This window comes from Amborella trichopoda, chromosome 13, assembly GCF_054954075.1.
Source record: "Amborella trichopoda isolate Santa Cruz 75 chromosome 13, AtrichopodaSantaCruz75HAP2 v2.0, whole genome shotgun sequence".
Taxonomy (NCBI): Eukaryota; Viridiplantae; Streptophyta; class Magnoliopsida; order Amborellales; family Amborellaceae; genus Amborella; species Amborella trichopoda.
Genome location: NC_142348.1, coordinates 21865674 through 21891700, shown reverse-complemented (window position 1 = coordinate 21891700; position 26027 = coordinate 21865674). Strand labels below are relative to the sequence as shown.

At 36.3% G+C, this 26027-nt stretch overlaps 1 protein-coding gene across 10 annotated transcripts in view; it reads left to right on the top strand.

The window, feature by feature from the left end:
* LOC18433789 (uncharacterized) overlaps nt 1–24008 on the top strand; it is a 37083-nt gene extending 13075 nt beyond the window's left edge. For 3 of the 10 annotated variants that reach the window (XM_088855470.1, XM_088855471.1, XM_088855472.1), the window contains exons 3-7: nt 3182–3857; nt 19804–20114; nt 20186–20248; nt 22367–22812; nt 23384–24008. In XM_088855470.1, coding sequence (XP_088711596.1) covers nt 3370–3857; nt 19804–20114; nt 20186–20248; nt 22367–22812; nt 23384–23662 — 1587 coding nt within the window. In that variant the 5' untranslated portion in view covers nt 3182–3369 and the 3' untranslated portion in view covers nt 23663–24008. Of the gene's footprint in view, nt 1–3181; nt 3858–19803; nt 20115–20185; nt 20249–22354; nt 22813–23383 lie in introns of all 10 variants that reach the window. The other 7 variants (XM_088855474.1, XM_088855476.1, XM_088855475.1 and 4 more) reach the window with 3 other exon arrangements.
* The last annotated feature ends 2019 nt before the right edge of the window (nt 24009–26027 follow it).

Genomic DNA, 26027 nt, shown 5'->3' with positions numbered 1-26027 from the left:
GGTCTGAATGTGGAATTTTTCTCTCTAGAATTAATTGAAATACCCCATGTTTTGAGCTCTTTATTGCTACTGCACTGTTAACTTTTATTTTAATTTCTCTAAATTTTTTCTTGGCTTTTGATTTTTCTTTATTTTTTTGCATATTTACATAAAAATCCTATATATTTTTGGAATTAAAATATAGCCTGATAGTTTTTATTTTTTATGCTCAAGTCCTTTTTCCCTCGGAATTGTATTTTTTTAAAAGTTTGGCACATGCAATGCCAAACCAAATTCTTTTAGCAAAATGAGTTCAGCAGCAATGAACCCACATTTTAAAAGTGAAAGCATGAAGTGCCAAACCCGGTTTTTTAAAGAAAAAACATCGGTTCAACTCTTGAAGCGCCAAAACCACTTTTTTAAAATAAAAGCATGTCTGCTTCTGTTGGAGCATAGTACACATTTGCTCCACTGACTAAAACCCAATCTAGGTGCATGTTTAGGCCCTCAAATTTTGTATATGTAACGTTTTTAAACTAGCTACAAACCTCAGAAGATTTTTTTAAGAAAAGTACACTCTCTATGTCCCTTAAAATATAAAGCCCTAATATTGAACAGAGGCCATCCAAAATTTGGATAATCTAAGTGTTTACTAACTAAATCCAATTTTCATCTAAGTGTTTACTAACTAAATCCAATTTTCTTATTTGTTTTAAATGGTCACCAGGTTATTTTTTGGTGGATCCCAAAAATTCTGTGAAGTAGCCCTTATCCTAAGGGAGCAAGTATGCAGTATGCTCCTACGAGAGCAGTTTATGTTTATTTTACTTGAAAAAAAGTGTCTTAAAATATCGAGCCCGTGTCTTTAACTTTAAAAAAGTATGGCTTCAAGTGTGAATCCATGTTTTTACTTAAATTTTGGGTACAACACTTCAAATACAGACTCATTATTTTCTAAAAAAGTTTAGGTTGGATACTTAAGTGCCAATGAGGAGTTATTCTGGAAAAAGTAAAATTTCATGAAATATATAGGATTTTTATGAAAAATTCCATTCTTTTTTTTACTAGAAGTATTTATCTTTGGGTTTTTCACTCATGGTATTTCTTCTACTATCATCATCGTCAGAGCCTTATCCCAACTATTTGGTAGCTCTTTATTATGTTTAAGAAAATGTGTGATGGCTTCCACCAGACAACACCTCTTATACTTGTGAAGGCCTCAGTCCAACAAAAAATAACATTAAGCTTTTGTATTTAATGGTTTCAGCCAAGAAACTAGTATACCTATGTCTATGTAGAATACACTAATCTCTATCAACATATTATATCTATTATGGATTCATTTTTCATCCAAACATGGACTATATGTTGCCCAAAACTAAAATAAAATTTCATTTAACCTCTCTCTCTCTCTCTTTCATTAATGTGAAGTCGGATAGCTCTTTCTCTCAAGCTCTCATCTTGTTCATCACTGCTGTCCTTCCTATTAGGTATCTCTATCACTCATTTGCTTTGGGTTTCACCCTTATTTCTCTCTCCTCAGGCCCAACTAATGCTACCCCAAATCCCTTATCACTGGGGCGTTTGTGACATAATAACGTCGCTCTATCTAGTCAAAAAATACTCTCATATTTAGCTGTGCACTTATCTTGCCATTTTTAGCCCCAATCACTCTCCTCAAGCCTAGCTACCTTCACATGCCCCCACACGGAACCTTTCTTTTGCTTGGGTTTTTCTGCATGGTTTTCTCTCCAATCTTAGGGTTTACTCCTTTCACATCATTTTCTAGAGTTTCTTCTTTCAGGCACTATTGATTTTACAAAGCTTTAAAACTTACCATTATATGCTGTTTTTTTCATTTTAGTGAGGCATAGTAATAGTTTGTGTCTTTTCTTGTGCATCTAAGCACCTAATACAAGAGAAAGGAAATTACAAAAGAGCAAGATTAAATTCATCTGTATTAGTACAAACCATTTGACTGAGTATTTGGTAATCTTAACATCATCATCGTCATCATCGCCATTTTAGCCTTTTCCTAATTAATTGGGGTCGGGTACATGAATTTTGGTTCTCCATTCTACTCTATTAAAGGCCATATTATCAGTGAGGCCATAAGTCTCCATATCTTTTCGGACTACGTCCAACCATGTCCTTTTGGGTTTGCCTCTTGCCCTTTTCGGTCCTTCCACTTGAACTAACTCGCATCTCCTAACAGGTGTTGTACTTGGTCGGTGTTGCATATGGCCAGCCCACCTAAGTCTACTCTATCTCATTTTATAGCCTATTGGTGCCACGCCTAAATTCTCTTGAATAGATTCATTTCGAATTCTATCCCTTCTTGTCTTGCCACTCATCCATCTCAACATCCTGGTCTCCGTTACACTAATTCTATGAGTCTATTGTTTTTTTTCCGCCCAACATTTCGCCCCGTAGAGCAAAGCTAGTCTCACCACTGTCCTACAAAACTTGCCCTTCAGCGTCATTGGTATGCAGCGATCACATAAAATTCCAGTTGCATGTCTCCACTTCGCCTGCATAGCTCTAATTTTGTGTGCGACTTCTTCCTCAATCGCTCCATTTTCCTGGATTATCAACTCAATCGAGTCTTTTTTGTACTTCCTGACCTTCAATCTTAACAACTTCATCGTCTCTACTCCTATTACTTGGTAATCTTATACAACTTGAAAATGATTCTTACTTCTTTTTATGGATCTTCATTTTATGCCTCTTTCTTCCTTAATAGTAAATTGAGTATTGCAATGCATATTCATTTGCTATCGTCTTCGTGCTTGGTTTCTTCCCATTTCAGCAAGATGGAGTATGGCCTTTTTCAGTACGGCTTCTTGAATGTTTCTTATAATGATTATGATAGTATTGATAAGCAGAATTACTGAGATTAGGGTTTCTTTATCATAGCTTGGGGTGCATATGGTCTTATGCTTTGTATGAAAACGTGTCTGGATGGTTAAAAGACGAAATCTCTTTTTTCTTAGTCATACGCACTTCTCTCAATTTTCACACAAAATATTTATTGAAAAATAAGAATTTTTAAATGAAACTTATTCCTGGATACTTTTTTGAAAATGTTTTTAGTTGCTTTTTTTAGGATGATGTGTTTTTTTGCCCAATTATTATCTTTCGAACATAGTTTGGTCATGTACGAAGTCCCCTCGCTAATATCATCTTCATTATGTCATTACAGGCACTGAAAAGTGGAAGCATGCATCTCATTACCTGTTTTACAAGTGCTGGATTTTTTTTTTTGATAATTTATGCAAGTGTTGGAATTGAGCTGCTATGTACAACATTGAAAACAATTAAGGAATCATAACGAAAACTTGGGTAATTTGTTTCTCATGATAGCTGGTATAGAGAGGGAAAGGAGCCCATATGCTCTTCACCTTTCCTTTATGGAACTCTTATAGTTTTTACCTTCTCCATATGGCTCCTGCTCAAATGATAACCGGTGTAGAGCAAGAAAGCGTGGTCGAAAACTCGACTGGTTTAGAGGGAGCAAAGGTTTGTGAAATTCTAAATTCTGCTGTACCTAAAATACCATATGAGGAAAGTTTAGAATGCACAAACCAATCAAGGGAGACCGATTTGACTATCAATGACACCTCAGATCAGGATAAAATGAACAAGGACATCGGGTGTGATACAATCATTGATATTGAAGGGAATGTGGATAATGGGGACGTTCGATGGTCTCATGCTGTGGAAACCACCGAGTGTTCCAGTTCATTTGGGGACACTTTGTCGAGCTTGGATGATGATTGCAAGAGGATAGTAAGTGATCAGGAGGTGGAGTCTCAGTTTCATGGTGAAAATGGGTTTGCAAATGTGATTGATGACTTCAATGGAGGACTAAGGTTGAGGTATGTCTTTGTTGTACTATTTATTTTTTGATTTGATTTGTCTTCCTTTGAGAAATTATTTAACTTATTAGGGATGTTCTATTATGCCTTCACTTTTTCATTTTTTTGGCAATATTAATTATTCTGTGCTAATTGAAGAGGAAATAATTGTTGAATTTCTTGTTCACGCAGTTATACCAAGGGACAATTCATTTATAATGGAATACCACTTTGTTAATCTTAGATCACTACATTTAAACAAGTTCAAATGTAACAAATTATGTTAGTGAAAAATTATGGAATTTCTTTATTTATGAATCATGGGTAATAAAAAATGCTCCTATCTACCATGACATATGATACCATATACTACTATGTACTACCATATACAATTACCTTATCACCAAAAGAAAAAAAGGAGGTATATTTCATAGAATATTACAAAGTCTAGGGCCTCATCCACCAAAGGAATGTTCAACTTCATATTGTCTAGAGGCTCATTAATTGCAAGTGGCAATCTGTTTTTCATTTGTCACGTTGAACAAAATTGCATTTTGGTCCAAACAAACAAGAGATAATACAGAGTTTAAGAACTTATGTTATCAAATGTGAGATGTGGACTCGATACAATCGAGGTTTGATGCGAGATGCGGCTTGATGTGGTCTCGTGGTAGGTGCATCACATGTGTCAATAAATTAAAAACAATTTAGAAACTATAAAAATATAAGAATGCATAGAAAAACACAAACGCGTGATATTTGTGATAGTAGAAATTTTAATTTACTACTTCTATCTAATACGTCAATTATCTGAGTCACCTGATAGCTTGATAGTCTGATAAAGAGTAATAGAGTTTGTTGTCTTGCACGTAAAAGTAATCCTTTCCATCCTAATATTAATGATAGTTAACAACTTAATATAACATCCAAAGGCCAAAATACTTCACAATCACAAGTACATGAACACAACTTAAACATAACTTTCAAACTTTAAAGACAACATAACATTCAAACTTTAAAGACTAAAAGCTCATAACATATTAATGAGTCGATAAGCCAACTCTCAACTCTCAAGCCTTAAATCAGATAAGTTATACAATGATCCATCACATGTATTACTCCCATCCAAACCCCAAGTTGAAGAGTCGTCATCGTCAATATCATCACTCTCCTGCACATACACTTCTTCCTCCTCTATCTCCTTGGAGTCAGCCTTCTCCTCCTCGATCTTTGGAAATGATATTGATGTGGACCTAACTCACTTTGTGATCTAGTGCTACGCCTTGCTTCTTCTTCAGTCTGGATAGCTTGCTCGACATCCAATCAAGTAAGGTCCTCACACTCGAACCTCTACTCTGATCGTGGATTTACTATCCACTCATTCCCTCGGGTTAATTATGGTTCAAGGATTTTTTTTTTTTGGGTTTTTGGGGATTGCATAATTTACCCCTGCTTGTGGATAAAATTTTTGCCCACAAGCAGGGGCAAATATGTGGGTGCATTGCCTCTTATGCGATGTGTCTGCATATGCGGTTGATGGGCCACATACAGGCATGTTGCAAATTCCTGCACATGCGGGTGGAGGCAACATGCTCAAGGCCACATGACGCATTGCTTGCTATGTGGCCGCAATTGATATCATCGCTTAAGTATCCTTTCACAAACAAAATAATGATTAACCTCAAAATAATGATATCATAGCTTTAGAATTATTTTTTCTCAATATGTTTTTTATGGCTTTGTTAGCTCATGAGTTGTTGGATTCCATAGATTACGAATGTTGAATACTCCTGAGTTGCATTCTGGAAAGAAGCGTAAAAAATACTCATCAGGAAAGGACTACAAGGAAAAGAAAAAAGAAATTGCATGATTTTAGGGATTGGTGTTTAAAATGACAGAAGGTGCCCCTAGGTGGCACCATGGCCACTTTAGGCACCCTTCTTCATTTCATGATTGTAAAGTGGGGGCATTTTGATAAGTGAGTAGGTATTATTGATATTTTCACTAAAAGACAAACGGTCTTTTGTAATTTTTAGGACATTTATGAAAATTTTACTAAAAGGCAAATGAATTTATAATAATAGAGTACTTAGAGTTTCACTCCATAGTTACCCTTGTCTTTTAGTAAAAGGATCAACAATACTCTTCTTATGACAAAAATGTCCCTAGTCATTTTCTTGCCATCGAATACCAGAAGGGACAAGTTAAATCAATTTTGAGTGTTTACACCCCTTTCTAAATAAACCAATCAAGATTCCATAGGATGTTAGCCATAGAAAACCATAAAATCTACCTAGGGCTAAGCGTCAAGGTGTTAAGACAGGCTGGCATGAGGCCACCTTTTAATATATTGTTTTGGATTGGTTGTCCATAAGATAGAAGTCACCATATCTGTTCTTACTACTTCCATCCATATGTCCTTTGGGGGCCTTCCTCTTGTCCTCTGAGAGCCTTTTACTTGAACCAAATCGTCCCCCCTAGCTGGTGTTGTATTAGGCCTATGCTGTACATGGCCATCCCACCTTAAGTCTATTCCCCTTCATCTTATCGTCTATTGGAGCCACCCCTAAGTTTCTTTTGATGCATTCATTCCGAATTTTATCCTTTCTTGTCTTGCTAGTCATCCATCTCAACATTCTCATCTCATCTACACTTATCTTATAGATATAGTTTTTTCGACCGCCAAGGTTTCAAAAAACGCTAGCGGGCCCCTAGACGGCCGGCTTGGAGCCTAGCGCCTAAGCGGGCGCCCAGAACCTTGGGCACCCTGTTGTACAAGTTATATAGATATGTGGTTTATATACATATATAATTGTGTCAATTTTAGAATTTATTACATTTGAAAATATTGTAACATATTTTTTTATATACAAATATATGACATATCGCATGTTGAGAATAAACTTGTTCAAAATTTAAAAAATCAAGTCTAATATGATATGTATTAGTAATAATATCTAACTCTCCATATTTCATAATAAGTGAAAAGGTTTAGGAAGCTTCTTGAAACCACAAAAAATACGTCAATTATCCGAGTCAACTGATAGTCTGATAAAGAATAATAGAATCTGTTGTCTTGCGCGTAAGAGTAATCCTTTCCATCCTAATATTAATACCAGTTAACAACTTAATATAACATCCAAAGGCCAAAAATACTTCACAATCACAACTTCGTGACCACAACTTAAACATAACTTTCAAACTTCAAAGACTAAAAGTTCATAACATATTAATGAGTCGATAAGCCAACTCTCAACTCTCAAGTCTTAAATCAGATGAGTCATATGATGATCCATCACATGTATTACTCCCATCCAATCCCCAAGTTGAAGAGTCGTCATTGTTAGTATCATCACTCTCCTGCACATGCAATTCTTCCTCCTCTATCTCCTTGGAGTCAGCCTTCTCCTCCTAAATCTTTGGAAATGATATTGATGTGGACCTAACTCACTTTGTGATCTAGTGCTACGTCTTGCTTCTTCTCCAGCCTGGATAGCGCTCGACATCCAATCAAGTAAGGTTCTCACGCTCAAACCTCTACTCTGATCGTGGATTTACCATCCACTCATTCCCTCGGGTTCATCCAATATAATTGGGTCCATAATCATGCTCTTCAAGAACCTCTCCCTTAGAACCATGGAATTATGGTTCAAGAATTTTTTTTTTTGGTTTTGGGGGATTACAATTTTGCCCCTGCTATTGGATAAAATTTTTGCCCACAAGCAGGGGCAAATATGTGGGTGCATTGCCGCTTATGCGATGTGACTGCATATGCGGTTGATGGGCATACAGGCATGTTGCAAATTCCTGCATATGCGGGCTGAGGCAACGCGCCCAAGACCGCATGACGCATTGCGTGCTATGTGGCCGCATTTGATATCATAGCTTAGGTATCCTTTCACAAACAAAATAATGATTAACCTCAAAATAATGATATCATAGCTTTAGCATTGTTTTTTCTCAATATGTTTTTTATGGCTTTGTTAGCTCATGAGTTGTTGGATTCCACAGATTACAAATGGTGGGAATATTTTCGAGTTGCATTCTAGAAAGGAGCATGAGAAAAACTTATCAGAAAAGGACTACAAGGAAAAGAAAAAAGAAATTGCATGATTTTAGGGATTGTTGTTTAAAATGGCAGAAGGTGCCCCTAGACGGCATCATGACCACTTTAGTTACCCTTTTTTCATTTCATGATTGTAAAATGGGGGCATTTTGATAAGTGAGTAGTTATTATTGATGTTTTCATTGAAAGACAAACAATCTTTTGTCATTTCAAGGACATTTATGAAATTTTTACTAAAAGGCAAAGGAATTTATAATAATGGAGTACCTAGAGTTTCACTCCATTGTTACCCTTGTCTTTTAGCAAAACGATCAACAATACTCTTTTTGATGAAAAAAACGGCCCTAGTCATTTTCTTGCCATCGAATACCTGAAGGGACAACTTAAATCAATTTTGAGTGTTTACACCCGTTTCTAAATAAACCAATCAAGATTCCATGGGATGTTAGCCATAGAAAACCATTAAATCTACCTAGGGCTAAGCCTCAAGGTGCTAAGACAGGCATGTGGCCACCGTTTAATATATTGTTTTGGATTGGGATGTCCATAAGATAGGAGAATGGGGTTGTATGTTGGGGGATTGGATGAAAGGATTACAATTGTATAATGACAAATTCATTATTAGGGAAACTTATTTCATCTTTATTCACCTTGTGACTTAATCACAAAGTTGACTTCTTACGATTTTAGGAGAGGGTGTCTGATGGGCTTCATCAAATGCTTTACTTTGTTTGGTAGTAATAGGCTACTTATTTGTGATTAATGGAATACTGTTTTGGTTGCGAACTAGTAGCAAGCTTTTAGTTGAAGGTTGTGTTACAAAAGGCATTATTTCGAAAGTCAATCTAAAAAATATGAAATTTTTAGGATAAATGCAATGGAGGGGATTTGCTTATAAATCATCGTCATCATCTCATCTGAGCCTTATTCCAACTATTTAGGGTCGGCTACACGAATCTTATTCCCCCATTTTGCTCTATCAGATGCCATACTCTTAGTCAGACCATAAGTCACCATATCTCTTCTTAGTACTTCCATCCATGTCCTTTGGGGGCTTCCTCTTGCCCTCTTAGAGCCTTCTACTTGAAGCAAATCACCCCTCCTAGCTGGTGTTGTATTAGGCCTATGCTGTACATGGCCATCCCACCTAAGTCTACTCCCCTTCATCTTATCATTTATTGGAGTCACCCCTAAGTTCCTTTTGATGCATTCATTCCGAATTTTATCCTTTCTTGTTTTGCTACTCATCCATCTCAACATCTTCATCTTATCTACACTTATCTTGTAGATATATTTTTTTCGACCGCCAAGGTTTCAAAAAACGCTAGGCGGCCGGCCTGGCACTCAGAACCTTGGGAGCCCTGTTGTACAAGTTATATTAGATATGTGGTCTATATACATATTTCTGTGTCAATTTTAGAATTTATTACACTTGAAAATATTGTAACATATGTTTTTTATATACAAACATATGACATATCTCATGTTGAGAATAAACTTGTTCAAAATTTCAAAATTCAAACCATACAAAATTTTGAAGTCTAATAGGATATGTATTAGTAATAATAGTCTCCAACTCTCCATATTTCATAATAAGTGAAAAAGTCTAGGAAGCTTCTTCAAACCACAAAAAATACTTTTGATTCTCAGAAACAGGTATAGCTAAGAGATTGAGGGTTTATGGAGTTTTTCTTTTAACTTTGGGGGTTGAAAATAACCCCCATAACCTATTCAAACCTTTTTGAGCGTCAAAATTACCCCATTTTCCCTTTCGGGTATTTTTTTTTTTAAAAAAAAAGCCGACGTTCTTGGGCGCCCACCTGTCCCGCCGGGGCACTTGCTTGGCCTGCGTGGCTCGCCTGCCTGGCCCGCCTGCCTAGCCCGCTTGGGCGCCCGCTCAGGTACATCCACCCGTGTAGGGCCACCTGGGTTTGGGTGTGCGGTATTTTCATCCAGGCCACCTAGGGGGGTGCTTAGGCTCCGAGCGGACCGTTTTTTAAAACAATATCGATTGCGCAACTTCCGTCCCATAAAGCATGACTGGTTGTACAACCATCCTATAGAACTTTCCATTAAGTTTAATTGGAATGCAACGATCACATGAAACTCCGGATACACATCACCACTTTGCTCACAATACTCTACTTCTATGCGCGACATGTTCCTCAATCTCTCCATTCTCCTGCATTATCGACGCTAGATATCAATAATCTCTTTTTGATATTTCTTAGCCATCATTCTCAACTACTTCCTCGTTTCTACTCCTATTATTATTAAACTTGTATTTCATATATTCTCAATCTGGCTAATTCTAAAACCTTTGGATTCTAGAACATCCTTAAAAGTTCTAACTTTTCGTTGACACTATCTCCAGTCTCATCAATCAAAACTTTGTCATCTGTAACCAACATACACCACGCTACCTTATCCTTTAGATGCCTAGTAAATTGTCCGTAACTAAAACAAAGAGATATGAGCTTAACAGTGACCCCTGATGTAGGTCTATTGTCATTGAGAAATCACTTGTCTCTCAATTAACTGTCCACACTAGTTAGCGCTCCCTTGTACATATATCTCACTTTGTCAAGATATCCTCTAAAGACTCGATTCTTTTTCAACAACCACCAAATTAATTCTCTAGTTACCCTATCGTATTCGTATGCTTTCTCTAAATCAATCAAGACAATGTGGAGGTCTCTTCCCTTGTCCCTAAAATTCTCAATCAGTTGCCTAAGTAAGAAATAGTCTCAATTGTTACCTCTCAGCATAAAACTGAACTTAGTTTTTGATACAGTCATTTCATGTCTTAATCGTTGCGCGCTATTCTATTTTACAACTTCATGGTATGGCTCATAATTTTGATTTCTCGATTCTGTATATCTTTTTGGTTCTTGTAAATAGGTAGTACAATACTTTCTCTCTATTCATCTGATATTTTATTTGTTCTCAACTTCTTGTTTAACAACTTGGGTGAGCTAGAAAATGCCAATATCTTCTATGCACTTCGAACCCTTTATCGGTATTCCATCTGGTCCAACTATCTTTCCAATCTTCATCTTTCTCAAAGCTTCTTTCACGTCAGATATCCTAATCCTGCAAATGTACCAATGACCTCCGACTTCATTTGTATCGAATGTTCCTCCTAACATTGTGCTCCCCTAGTGCTCATTTTTGAAATGTTAACAACTTCAAAAAAAAAAAAACACTGTGCTCCCCTAGTGTTCATCATTTAACACTTTTTGAAAATAAATTCACCACCCTTCGTTGACCTTGTTATCCTTCACTAAGACCTCTGATCCTCACTTTTAATGCATTTAATATGATCTAGATTCCTACAATTCCTCTCTCTTATTTTTGCTAGTTTGAAAACACCTTTTCATTTCATTGTCCCCGATTTATTGTATAAATCATTATAGGCCTTAAATTTGTCCTTACTATTTTCTTAGTTTTTTTCTCAGTATTTTTATATTCTGCTAAGTTTTTGATCCTTTCTATTATATGCTCAAGCTTTATAACATATTTTTTTTTTTTGCTACTGGCCTTTTTATCTTCACTCCACCACTACGTTTCCTTATTGGAATTTCTTTTCTTCAAAAACTTCTTCTGCTACTTAATACAATAACCATCTCATTCCACATAACACTAACTTCGTGCTCAGAATTTCATTTTCTTTCTTTTATAAATTTATTTCTAACTAAGTCTATTTTTTCCCTTTTTAAATTCCACCTCCTAGTTTTTAGACACCTATTAATTACACTCCTCTTCTATCTCTTCATGCAGACATCCATATCCATGAGCCTATGTTGCTTGGTTAAACTCTTTCTTGGGATAAACCTTGCAATATTTACATGATGGTCAATTGGCCTTCTTAACTAGAAAGAAGCGCTATCTGGCTTTTATATGACCCATTTTTAAAAGTTATTGAATGTTCATTGCACTTTTTAAAGTAGGTGTTTTCCATTGCTAGGTCGTCAGCAATAACAAAATCTAGAATAACATCACTCATTTTGCTTCTTTCCCCAAATTATGTCCTCCATGTACTCTCTCGTATTCTCTATTATCTTTTCCTACATGACCATTTAAGTTCCCTATTAAAAAATCGTTTTTTCCATTTGATATTCCTTGGACGAGTCCATCCATGTCCTCCTAGAATTGTCTCTTTATTTTATCCTCTTATCCTTCTTTTGGCGGATAAGCACTAATTATATTAATTATCTCCTCCCTTAGCACAAGGTAATTAATGGGAGCCTATCACCTACCCTCTTGACATCAACTACTTTATCCTTTAAATCTTTATTTACTATTATGCCTATGCCATTTCTATTGTTATGTTTTCATAGATACCAAAGTTTGTATCCATCAATTTCCTTAGCTATTACTCATTTCCACTTAGTTTCTTGTAAGAATGCTATGTTAACTCTCATTCGTCTTATATTATCCACTAACTCCATACGCTTACTTGTAAAGTTCCTACATTCCATTTGGTTAGATAAATCCCATTCTCTTGGACTAGCTTCTTTACCTGTGCTCGTCCAAAATAGTATGGGACTTTCTTATTTATTCCAGCAACGGAGCGTCATTGTGGTGCGTCGCTTTTAGGGAACGCCCTAGCTAACCCTTGCTCATTTGTCACTGCACCCAAGTGCTGATACAACATGTTGCTTATAGGGAACGCCTTGACATGACTATATAATATACGTTCAAGATTCACGAAAAGATGTGTCAAAGTTTCACGCTGGCTTCCTACCTAGCACAACCCCCGTCGTTTATTCCGACCTGGGACCGGCATGAACGGCTTGGGATTGGCCATAGGGAGTTGGGGGACTTCCTTATTAATAAAGTGCAAAACACAAAAGAAGATATGCTTAAGTGGCGCTGATTTAATTTGAATAAAAAACATCACTTTACATAATTTCCTTATTAAATGTATATGCTGTCATCAACTTCTAAAAAAAATTACCTTACATAATGAGGGCTAAAAAGAAAACAAACAAATAAAGAAAGAATTAGATGCAGGTTTTATTGAAAAAAAAAAATTGATAAGATTTAAAGGAATTCTCCTTGGAGTTGAGAAAATATGTTTTGTTAAGTGGGACGAGGTAACTAGGTTAAGGAGAGAGTCATCGTCTTCATCATAGCCATTTCCCAATTAATTGGTGCTGGCTAAAGTTAAGGAGAGAGTATTCCTTTTTTTTTATTTCTTATTTCTATTTTTGACAGTTGATAGATGCACTTTTGGATATTAGGAACGATTTTGGATATTATGAGTGGGCGACTTGTTGAGGGATCTCTGCTGTATCTTTTGAAGGATTCAGAAGTCAAACAATTAGGAGCTGGCATTGAGGGAGGTCATGTATAAGAAGTGTGTCAAGTGACAAGAATTTGGCTAGGTGGTTGAGATTGCTGCTGGGCTTGGAAAGATACTAGGAAAAGGATGGAGAAACTCTGGAAGATGAAAGTGTACTGTGGACCAATGTAGCAATGGATTGTGATATATGTTATTCCAATCTATATCCATTGTCTGTTACTGCTAGTGATGTTCGAATACTAATGCCCACATGGATTTTACCTATGTAAGCTAATCCAACCATTTGTCATTGGGGACAATGGATGTAACTTCAAATACCAAATACTAGAGCACAATGGACCATGGTATTGCCTTGTAGTTTGTGGTTGCAACATTTTAGATTTTCAAGAGATGGTATCGTGATTTGTGGGTTCCTTCTTGGGGAGTACTACACGAGGTTGAGGTGTTCACGGCCTAAATATTGCTGAGGTAACATCTCCGTACGCGAGAAAAATAGATGTGTTACTAACATTGTTCAAAATTTTGGCAGCCTAGGCAGCCAGGTTTTAAAAATGCTCAGGCGTGCGGGCGTGCTTCTAGGCGGCGGGCGCTGGGTTGCAACTTGGTCGAGGGAAGAAAACTGCCATTGACCATGGTAAAAAAATCCTTTTTCCCCCTAAAAAGGGGGAAAAAGGGCCCCCCAAAGTCATATATGCCTAGTGCCATCCCTTCTAAAAAATTCCGCTTCTTTTTTCGTGTCCTTATAGGATCCTGAAAATTCTTTTCCTCTGACTTCTACCCCACAAATAAAGATAGGGCTATGGTCCGGTTCTTCCTTGAAAATTTTGTAAATTCGTTTTTCAATTTTTTGCTTTTGACAAAATTCATTTGACTTGCTTTTTGGAGAAGCAATTGCTATATTTCTTGATGTCTTTTCTACAAAAAAAAAAAAAAACAAGTTGCAGCAGTTTATTTTCTTTTTAATTCTTTTTTTTGAAAACACTTTTCTCCGCATCATCATGCCTTTTCATGACATGGCAAACTCGGACTTCAATGTCTTGTTTTTCTAAACATAATTTCTTTTTTATGTCTTCTCATTAGTCACCCTCATGCCTTTTCGCGGCATCATCATGCCTTTTCATGGCATAACAAACTAGGACTGCGATGCCCTGTTTTCATTTTTTCAAAAATCATTTTTCCTATGCCTACACTAGGCATGGATTTCCCATTATGCCTTTCCATGTCACGACATACCAGACTGTGGTGTCCTGTTTTTTTCTTTCTCAAAAATCAAATTTTTTTTTTCCATGCCTGCATAGGCATGGATTTCTCATGAGGATTACTCATGTCCCTCTTTCATTTTTTTTTTTTTTTTTTTTTAAATCTCATTTTCTGAAAACGTTTGCAAAAATACGACATCAAGAGTTCTCCAATTTTGTTTCCCCATTTTTTTAAAACTCTCCATCTTCTTTTTCCAAGAACATCACATTTAAGAAAATAAAAAAAAAGTTTTTTTCTTCTTTTTTTTTTCATTGCAAATCACCTAACATTTTAATCAAAATATTTTTTTTTTTGTTTTTTTTTAGTCACCTTTTTTTTTTAAAATCAAGACCCAAACATTGTTTTCATTTTAGTTTTCCAATACTCACACAATTCAACTTTGAAAATTGGGATCAATAGTTGAAAAATCTTTTGACTACTATGATGTGCCATATGAAATGAAGCAGGAAATTGAATAAAGAGATCTAAATTTTTTATCACCTTTCCCTTGAATTTTGTTTCTGACCTCCTCTCCAAGTAATAAATTTTCACCAATGCCTATCTCTTAGGCAACTTGGCTCTCTAATGCCTATCTTTGGCAACCTGGCTCTCCACAACTTGTGCTTTGATACTTATCTTTTTTTTTTTTTTTTCACAACCTGGCTCTGTGGGTTATGGGCTGACCACCTTTCCGTTTCACAACTTGAGCTCCTTCACAACCTGAGCTCTGATACTATGTTGAAATTTTATTTACGCTTTGATATCATGTTGCAAGTTTTTGGATAAAGCACTGATAACTAAAAACATGTACTCACGTACTTATGGAGAGATAAACACAAAACTCATGCTTTACTCAAGTTTTTCCGTACACACTCAAGTTGCTTCTATCTACAACCACAAGCGCATCATTTCAATACATGGAGCCTATATATATCGACGTTTACAACAAAACTACTACCTACTGCCTATGTGTTGGATAACTGCCCATTATCTATGTGTTGGATAGCAAAAAAAGTGGAATGTATGGGTAGTTAAGATAGTGGGAAGTTATTTCTATCTCTCTATGTAAAAGTGGAATGTATGGGTAGTTAAGATAGTAGGAAGTTATCTCTTTCTTCACGTAGGTAATGAATAGTTATCCAACATGTAGGTAGCAGGTAGTTTTGTTGTGAATGTCTACATATATGGGCTCCATGTATTGAAATGAAGTACCTGTGGTTGTAGATAGAAGCAATTTGAGTGTGTGTGGAAAAAGCATGACTTTTGTGATTATCTCTCTATGAGTACGCGAGTGCATGTTTTTAATTATTAGTGGTATCAGTTCTTTATCCAAAAACTTGCAACACAATATCAAAGCGTACATAAAATTTCAACATGGTATCAGAGCTCAGGTTGTGAAGAATGCCCAAGTTGTGAAACGAAAGCGTGGTGGGCCCATAACCCACAGAGCCCAGGTTGTGTAAAAAAAAAAGAAAAAGATAAGTATCAAAGGACAAGTTGTGAAGAGCCAGGTTGCCAAAGATAGGCATTGGAGAGCCAAGTTGCCTAAGAGATAGGCATTGGTGGAGATTTATTACTTGGAGAGGAGGTCAGAAACAAAATTCAAGGGAAATGTGATAAAAAATTTAAAATTCTTTATTTAATTTCCTGCTTTATTCCATATGGCACATCATAGTAGTCAAAATAGTTTTCAACTATTGATTCCAATTTTCAAAGTTGAATTTTATGAGTATTGAAAAATTAAAATGAAGACAATGTTTGGGTCTTGATTTTTTTTAAAAAAACAGGTGATTAAAAAAAAACAAAAAAATAATATTTGGATTAAAATGTTAGGTGATTTGCAATGAAAAACAATAGAGGAATTTTTTTTTTTCTTAAATGTGATGTTCTTGGAAAAAGAAGATGTAGATTTAAAAAAAAAGGGGGAAACAAATTGGAGAGCTCTTGATGTTGTATTTTTGAAAACGTTTTCAGAAAATGAGATTTTTTATTAAAAAATCCTGAAAGGGGGACATGAGTAGTTCTCATGGGAAATCCACCTATGTAGGCATAGGAAAAATGAAAAAAAATGATTTTTGAGAAAGAAGAAAAACAAGACAACGCAATCTGGTATGTCGTGCCAGGGAAAGGCATGATGGGAAATCCATGCTTAGAGTAGGCATAGGAAAATTGATTTTTGAAAAAATGAAAACAGGACATCACAGTCCTAGTTTGTCATGCCATGGAAAGGCATGATGATGCCGTGATAAGGCATGAGGGTGCCTAATGAGAAGGCATAAAAAAGAAATTGTGTTTAGAAAAACGAGACATTGAAGTCCTAGTTTGTCATGTCATGAAAAGGCATGATGATGCCATGAGAAGGCATAAAAAATGGGAGAAAAGTGTTTTCAAAAAAGGGAATTAAAAAGACAACTAATTGCTTCAATTGGTTTTTTTTGTAGGAAAGACATCAAGAAATACGGCAATTGCTACTCCAAAAAGCAAGTTAAATGAATTTTGTCAAAAGCAAAAAGTTAAAACACAAATTTACAAAATTATCAAGGGACGACCGGACCATAGCCCTATCTTTATTTGTGAGGTAGAAGTTGGAGGAAAAGAATTTTCAGGATCCTATATGGATACGAAAAAAGAAGTGGAACACAGTGCAACCTATTTTGTCATATCACAATTAGCAAAAATGAAGGAAGTAATTAAATTAAAGCTGACGAAGAAGAGAAGATCAAGATTGCAAGGGAAGAAGAAATTTGTGAAATGAAGAAGCAAATTGAAAAGCTTGAAGCCTTGGTTTTGGCATTGAAGGATGAAAATGAAGACTTTCGTAATTTTATTGAAAATCATGTACATGAAAAAAAAAAAAAAAAAAAAAAAAAAAAAAGGAAAGCATGAAGGGGGAGTGTTAAAGGTGATGCAAAAAAAAGTGGAATGTATGGGTAGTTAAGATAGTGGGAAGTTATCTCTATCTCTCTATGTAAAAGTGGATGTATGGGTAGTTAAGATAGTGGCAAGTTTTCTCTCTCTTCACGTAGGTAATGAGTAGTTATCCAACACGTAGGTAGTGGGTAGTTTTGTTATAAACGCCTATAATATGAGCTTCATGTATGAAATGAAGTGCATGTGGTTGTAGATAGAAGCAACTTGAGTGTGTGTGGAGAAAGTATGAGTTTTGTGTTTATCTCTCCATGAGTACGTGAGTGCGTGTTTTTAATTATCAGTGGTATCAATGCCTTATCCAAAAACTTGCAACATGATATCAAAGCGTACAAAAAATTTCAACAGGCCTATACAAATAATTAAGGCCCTTCTCTCTCTCTCTCATTCACATGCCCATGTGCTCTCTCTCTACTTATAAGAAGAAAAAGCAGGTGGCCTCAACGTGCTCGATGTGAGGCCTCTCTTTCTCTCTTAAGCACACACACAAACGCACACATGGACCTATATTGCTTTCTCTCTACATATAATAGGAAATAAAAGAAGATGACCTCCAAGTGTTCAATGTAAGGCTTCCCTCTCTCTGGAGCTCATATTCTCTCTCCCCACATATAAGAAGAAGAAAAAGATGAACATGTCCACCAAGGTTTGATGAGAGATCTCTCTCACATGCACGGGTCCATATGCTCTCTCTCTATACATAAGATAAGAAAAAAGAAGATGAACTTCAAGTACAAGTATTTGATGTGAGTCCACGCATATACAACACACTCACACACACATTATATATATATATATATATAGGAAAAACCTTAAACGCTTATAAGTGAAATGCTACAGTGTTTCGCCACTGCCACGGACTTGCTATGTCTGTTGCGGTTCCGCGTGATTTTTTTACTGTCACGGACCTAATATGTCTGTGACAGTACTGCCATGGACATGCTAGGTCTGTGGCGGTCGAAAAACGCTCGCCGTCTGATTTTTTCAGACGGTGATGTGCTTGTGGGCGAAAACACTGTTCATTTTTGCCCATAGGCGTTGTCTAGTGTCTTCCATATATATATATGCTCTCCCGGTCCCTCTCTCCCCCTCCCCTCCCCCCAAGTCGCCTAGGCGGTCAGGACCCCTGGCGGCTTTGGCAGTCACCTCTTCTTTCGTGAACAGTGATTATTAAAAACTTTTGAAGATTACAGTAGAATAAAGTCAAGGGGAAAAAATTATGACTTCATGATTATTTAGTGAATGGGACCTTTAGATTGATATTGGCTTTCTAGGCTCTTAAATAACCTCAAAAGTAGCTGTAATTCTGGATCTTGTCAAACTACTTAGAAAATCAACTTTGGAAATCAACCCATGGCATCACAGTTAGAAGAAGCTTCATGCGATACATAAGTAGCATACTAAGTCCCACAAGGAACCCCAATAGTTACATTTTTCTAGGAAAACTATTCCTCTAATCTAAGTTATTTTGTTGTTATGCCACTATTTCCCCTCCTCTGAAAATGAAAAAGAAGTGACTGATGCCTGAGTTACAAAACTCTATGCATCCATGTGAATGTCTTTTGATATGCCTTGATGGATGGGCTAGCGAACATTTTAGTGTCTCAAGGGAACTTTTGTTCCCCTTATGAATTTCTCTTTTATTGTCTATCTATTCTTATTTTTTTCCTTCCAAAAAATAAAAATACTTCTGAAAAAGGTCTTGGGCCTTGTTTAAATCTTTTAGTCGTGCTAAAGTGGGACAATCATCAGTGGCCTGTGGTATCCCGACTTTTCTGCCAAAATTGATGGAAATTAATTGTAATTGTGTTTTTCTTTTATGGTGGGCATTTCTCTCTCTCTCTCTCTCTCTCTCTCTCTCTCTCTCCCATGTGTGTGTATGTGTGTGTTTTTGTTTAGGGGCTACTCTATGCGTAGCATTTGGGCATCTCATTGACCATCAGACATCAACAATGATGATGGTTGGGATTGTGCCTTTCTGCTGCCCAAGGCGTGTCACGTTTTTTGATGCACTGAGCAGAAGAACGACGATTACCAACCATCTGTGTGGTGACAATGGACAGTTAGGGAGGTGCTAGCAAACTGTCTGAAACCCAAAATATTATAATGGTATGCAGAGCTATGTATGTATGGGTGTGGGTATGCAGGCGCTCATCATACTTGTTTATGTGCCCGTACTATGTATAGTACAAATGAATGGTTGGTGTTTTCTACATTTTGCCCATTCACCGTATATGTTGATTATTTTTCTTTTTCGTTTTTATTTTTTTTATGAATAATTAAATTCTATTTAAATAAAAGCAAAGTACATAGTCAGTCAGGAATTCGGGTTACTTGAACATATTGATTGTCATAAAGAACTGAATATGTATTAATGTGGTTAATTTGTATAGAAAGGACTTTAAAAAATGCCAAATTTTCTCTAGAAAGAAGAAATTGACTGCTGAATGGAAAAAGTACCGCAACCCTATCATGTGGCGGTGCCATTGGTTAGAATTGCGGATAAAGGAGCTTCAGTCCCAGGCATCAAAATATGATCGGCTACTTTTGGAAATCAAAAGAAGGAAACCGTTGACGTTTGGCCAGCTTGCACAAGATTCGTCCTCTGCAAGGTTCTTGCCTTTCTCAGCTCCCAATCCAAGACTACCAGTGAAGAAAAGGAAGAGGAGGAAAAATGTTGAAGATACCATTGATATGCAGTCCTATATGGCTCTTCATCCATTATTCTCTTACTATGGTAGGGCTCTCTCTCTCGCCCCCGTCACCCACATTTATTTTCCATCATTTTGAATTAATGATGTCTTGCAGAGAAGAGGAGAAAGCCAGAGGCAGATGCTGTATCTGTTGATGATGACTATAATAGTGTGCCAGGTATGAGTGCCTTCTCTATCTCCTTTCTCGTGTGAATCATAATTTTTGTATGCTGATGAAGAAGAAAGAATTCCTCCAGTTCCTTCTCCTAGAAATGTTCAGGTCAATAAAATTTTGGATAACAAAAAAAAAAAAATTTCTTTTATTTCCTTCAGTAGGATTGTTTGGTTAATAATAAAAGAGCTTAAATTTTGGTTGAGCTTTGGTTTGCAACTCTAATAGCATTTTGGGTAATGGTACAGTGATTCATCTCTTTCCATTGTTTAGAAATTTTTGGTTGAATATTTGTGTAACGATGAAGAAACAAAAGTAACTATCTTTGGGTAAGCTTTGTATTGCAGTTCTAATATCTGTGGTTTGGGCAATGTCTTGTGAATTTCCTTCTTTAAAATGGAATTTAAACACTTGATGTTGTTGAATAGTTTCTTTGTAAAAGTTCAATACGTTGGACTAGAGCCTATACTACATGCTTGCTAAAAAGGTATGGGTTATTTTCTTATGAGGCTTCCTGGTAGTTTTTTGTTATATTTCTGTTACTTTTCATTGCTAAAGTTGTTTAATATTCGTAGACATTTTTAAAAGCTTTATTCAAGAGCAATGATCCAATGCAACGGTTGTTTCATAGTATAATGCAACGACACTTCTAGAAAACCATGTTTGTGGTATTTGTATGATCTCAAATTCTGCACACACTCTCTCCATCTCAATAATCAATCTCAGCCCAAAAAAAGTTCAATTTGAACTCTAGATATGGTCAAAATGAGCCCCCTTCCAAAAACGAATCTAGACCATTCATTTTGTGAATTTCAAGCTCTTAGCCTTTATAAACTCAAAATCATTTTTTCTTTTTTAACATTGTTCACTTAATGATAATAAAGCCATCCAAAAAAATTGGAAATGAAAAAATCTTTTTAGGGCTTAGATCGAAGCATCTCATCAAAATGAACGGCCTATGTTAATTGGGCTTAAAAAATACTTTCTATGTTTTGTTTTCAATTTTTTCTTTTTTTGTGATTGTTCATTAGAATGAAAAGAGTGTATATTTCAAAATTTGGATCAAACAAATGGCCATAAAATGGTTTTTTAAGGTTGTTGCATCATATTACTATGCAACGGTTGCAAGAAATCATTGCTCTTTATTCAATGCTTTGTTATATTTTCCCAATCATATTGGTTTATCCGTTTTGCGGCTTCTCATTCTGTTCTTGTCAAGTATTCACTAAAGAACACTGATAATATTCTCTTCTTAAATGCTTCCTCTCTTTTATTCATCAGTAACCTATTCTCGCCAAGGAGTATCCATTATCCCCAAAATAAAAATTGTTCCAACCATCTCAAATTTTTGCTGATAACGATAATTTTACCCTGCACAATAAGTTTATGGCCATTTGTTGCTATGCTTTATTGTCTCCCACTCCAATTTTTCCCAATTTATTAAAAAGATCAAATATTTCCTTAAGTACTTATTTCAATAAGTGCAAGTTAAATAACATCTTTCCTTCAATTGCTTTGAAACTAAATGTGCTCTGCAACAATTGTTTTTAAATATCCAATCAAAAGTAAAGCACAATTGTTTTTATCATGCATTAACTATACTAGATGGTATTAATTTCACCCATATTTTCCATATATGCTTCTAAAATGCGAATGAACCCTAATAGGATGTGCTGACTGCAGCAGGTCCCTAGCAGTTGTATGTGTATTTGAAACATGGTTTTCTATGGAATCATTTAGTATTCAACAAATTTTAGGATAATTATAGTACTAATAACAACATACATTGGATATCGATTCTTTTTTTGAGGGTTACATGTATATAAGACATCTTTACATGCTGAACATGAGCCCTTACTATATAAGGTATTTTCCTCATTGTTGTTAGAAATGGCAAATATTCTCCTACTAAAAAATGTTTTGCAGATCACGTGTAGGTGGTGTTGCTTATAAAAAATGTAGAGTTCAGTACCAAAGTTCACCATTGAAAGTCGACACAAAAAACGCACTCGTCTCTTAGATGATTTGAAAAATATGCTTTCTTACGAGTACAAAAATATGATATGCTCTTGCTTTTTATTTCTGTACACATTCTAATTCACTGTATTGTAGTCCTCAATGAAGAGCAAAAGAATATTCGAGTGGATGATTTTGGGGCTAGTCATGCATGGGTGGCATCCGAAATGGGGAGTATGGAAACCTCACCGGAGCAATTACTATGGAGCCTAGAGGGCCTGCAATCTCGTATACTCAAGCTCAAGGGTCAGCTCAATAAGGTGAAGTTGAAGAATGCTGATAAGTTCTCCTCAGTGGAGAATTCAATTGATAGGCAGGCTAGCGCAGCTCAGAGCCCACAAGTCTCGCCAGTTAATGGAGATTCAGATCCTCCTATCGTTGGGTTGTATAATCCATGCCATGATATCTTGGACTTTGGTAGGGGTGATTTGGGCATTTCGGGAAGTGGGGTCTCAAGAAGTTATGTGGTCTCAGGGATACCTGATCTCTTCGGCATTTATTCTGATGCTGATGTCCCATTTGATCCACCTCATATTGGAGATGCTTGTGGAGATGTAAGTTACTTCAATTTTGTAGTTGCATTTTACTTCTGGTATATCCTACGATGAATGGACCATGCAAAACCAAAATCATAGGAGAGTGTATGGTGATGGAACGAGATGGTACCCACCAGAACAAGTCACACAATGGTGGGCCAGTCGCCATCTCCATCTACCATTGCTCATTAGTACTGGCTTTCTTAGTCCATTACACTCTTATGATTTTGAAAAATGTATAAACGCTAAACCTTATTTCCCATGAGGTTGGCTGAAGGTAAGCCTAGGCATTCCCCATTTTCTATGAGAGAGGGCAAAAAGTGAAGAGAAAATTTCCAATCTTCGGTCAATTATGTTTAATCTATCTTCGGCCAATTATGTTTAATCTATTTCTTCCAAAATTGGGTGGAAATTCAGTTTGGAAAAATGCAAGCTCAAATGGGAAGTGGAACTCCCAGTCTCTATCGTAATTTTCATCCATTGATATTTGGGCATATAGCTTCCAATTTTATGCTTCATTTTCCCTGCTTATTTTTTTCTCCGTCTTATGGTTCTCATATTCTCTTTTTCTGTTTCTTTCTCTCTTTAGTTGCAGATGCTTGACGAAGTTTTAATAGAAAACCAGGCAGCTTTAGGGGAAGATTTGCCAGGCTTTGGGAAAGTCCGGGAAGAGGAGATCAAGGAAGAAGAACAGGTGAACAAAGAGGAGAGAGGATCAGAAACTGCGGCAATGGGGCTCCCAGAAATTCCTCTTTCTGACGATGGGTTTGCACCAGAGTCCGAGTCATTGAAGACTAAGCGGAAGCGTGCGCTACGTCGTGGGGCCTCACGTGGTTGGAATGTCAAGGGCATTTGCAATAATTGTTGAGAATCCCGTGAAATGAGTCTTGGAGGTGGAGGATATGTTATGAAGGTCCCTCAATTAAGGTACTCAGGTTCTTTTTGTAACTTTTTTTCTGTGTTTTGGGAATGATCAAGTAGGAAGATTGCCGAAAAATATATAGGAAAGGTCTACAACCTTTTGATCCTTTCTAGTTTGTCGAAATTATCGCATGAATCCCTGTCCACATCTCAAGGTCGGATAGGGATCCCATGGTTGTGGCAATGCTTTGAGATTGAAGTGTGCAGTTTTTTGAGGAGGGTTTGGAAAGTCATATCACATCCTGAGCAAGTAACAAAGTTATTATGCTAAATGATTATTTGATTGCCGTAAATTTTTTTTTTTTTTCTTTCTTTGAGAGTACTTTTTTGGTCGTCGTAACGAACTCAGTGGTGCTCCTTAGCCCTTATTGAAATTTTCTCCTCAAAAACACGTATTCACCAAGATTATGCTTGTTGGCCTTTAGTTAACAAGTACTGAGCCAAAAGAAACAGTTTAAAATGGTATAAAGATTCAGAAACTATCATGGATAAGTAGGATATGTGGGATGAGGGTTCTCTAAAAACACAAATGTATGTGAACTCCACTTACTTGGTAGTGATGTTTCTATAGAATGCTGAAATGAATGCGATAGAAAGTTCTTATCTTTGGAGCTAAATCAATCGAATTAGAAGTTTAACTCTTCTTGAAGTTGGAAGGCAGGCTTATTCATGCCTATGCATAATTCATAGAGGACGAAATAGACAAATGAGTCGGAAAAAAATTATAAATGTTCAAAATCAAGAAATCGACCAATTGGAGTTTGGATAGAATCCCAAAATGCCTTTCTGGATATTTTTCACTGTCCCGGCTATTCACGTATTGAGAGAAACAGTTTAATTATCTGTTTCTCGAAGAAATAGAAGAATTTCTTGTATATTTGAAATTAAAATAAATACAAATTCTAATCAAGAAATTTCTTTTTGTAAGTTGAATATGAGTCAACCGTTCAGTTATTGTGTCGCTATCCATCTAAAATTAAATTATATGAAAGGATTGTAAGGCGTTGGGAGACTTGCGTAAGCTAGCACTTGTACTTCAAAAAAATTTGGCCCAAACCAACCTTGTATTTTAGATGAGTTTTGAAATGCAGCTAATTTTTGTGGAAATTATTGAGAGTTATAAACTCTTATATAGCCCACTCGACCAAGTTTACCTATTATGAACATGACCAAATCAATTTATGCTTATTTATGGACTGCATGAGTAACGGAGAAGGTTCAAAAAGACGTGGATAGAAGGAGAAGGGTCAAAAGGACGTGGATAGAAGTGGTGAGAAAGGATATGGTGTTGTATAGTCTAATTGAAAGTATGGCGCTTGATACAACAGGATAGCAAAACAGCGAAACACGATCTCAAATAATTGGAAATCAATTTATGCTTTCACAAAGTTGTATTTGATTAGAGTGAAAATCAATTTATGCTTTCACAAAGTTGTATTTGATTAGAGTGAAAATCAATTTATGCTTTCACAAAGTTGTATTTGATTAGAGTGAGAGACTAGTAGTGATTGTGCACCTTATAAAAATGCTCAGTTAGGACACCTAAAAATCATGTGCCTCCATCAAAATCATCCAACTTAAAATGTGCTAGACAATTGGAAGTAGGGGTGGCAATGGGTCGGGTTTGGATGGACCAAGGCCCAGACCTGGACTTGGACTTGGACTTGGACCTGAATAGCATTTGGGTCCAGGTTTTAGATCTAAACTTGACCTATCGGGTCCAAAAATTGGACCCATACCCATAACCATTAGATTCTTGGTCTGCACATTAGGTCCATTGCCACCCTATGACTATGAGTTTTTTTTTTTGCCCTTTCTTTTATTATCATATACCCATATTATTGGTAATAAGGTCACCATCGCTTGCCATTAGATTTTAATCCGTCTAATTTGTGGTTTAATCGCTAAAGATGACCATGAATTCTTATTGTATATGATCCTTAATACACTTAAACCAATAAGGCTTAAAAGTACAGTATTTTATCTCCAACAGTTTACGGGTATCAGTGGCGTCCGGTTAGACTCGGACACAAATAGTATTTGGGTCCAGGCTTTTGGACCCTGACCCAATCTGTCGGGTCAAATGGGACTCATACTTGTTTGTCCTTGAGGTCGGGAACTACCGGTCGAGTCCATTACCACCTCTAATTGAAAGGTTATTTGGATAGATATTGCCTTTATAAGCAAGTATTAAATATTTAGGGGGTCAAAATCATATTGGATTATAGGTGAGAGGTTCAAGTCCATGAAAGACTTTGAACCAAACGTACAATTTTAACCCTTGTGTATTTTAGACTAGGGCAAAGACTCGC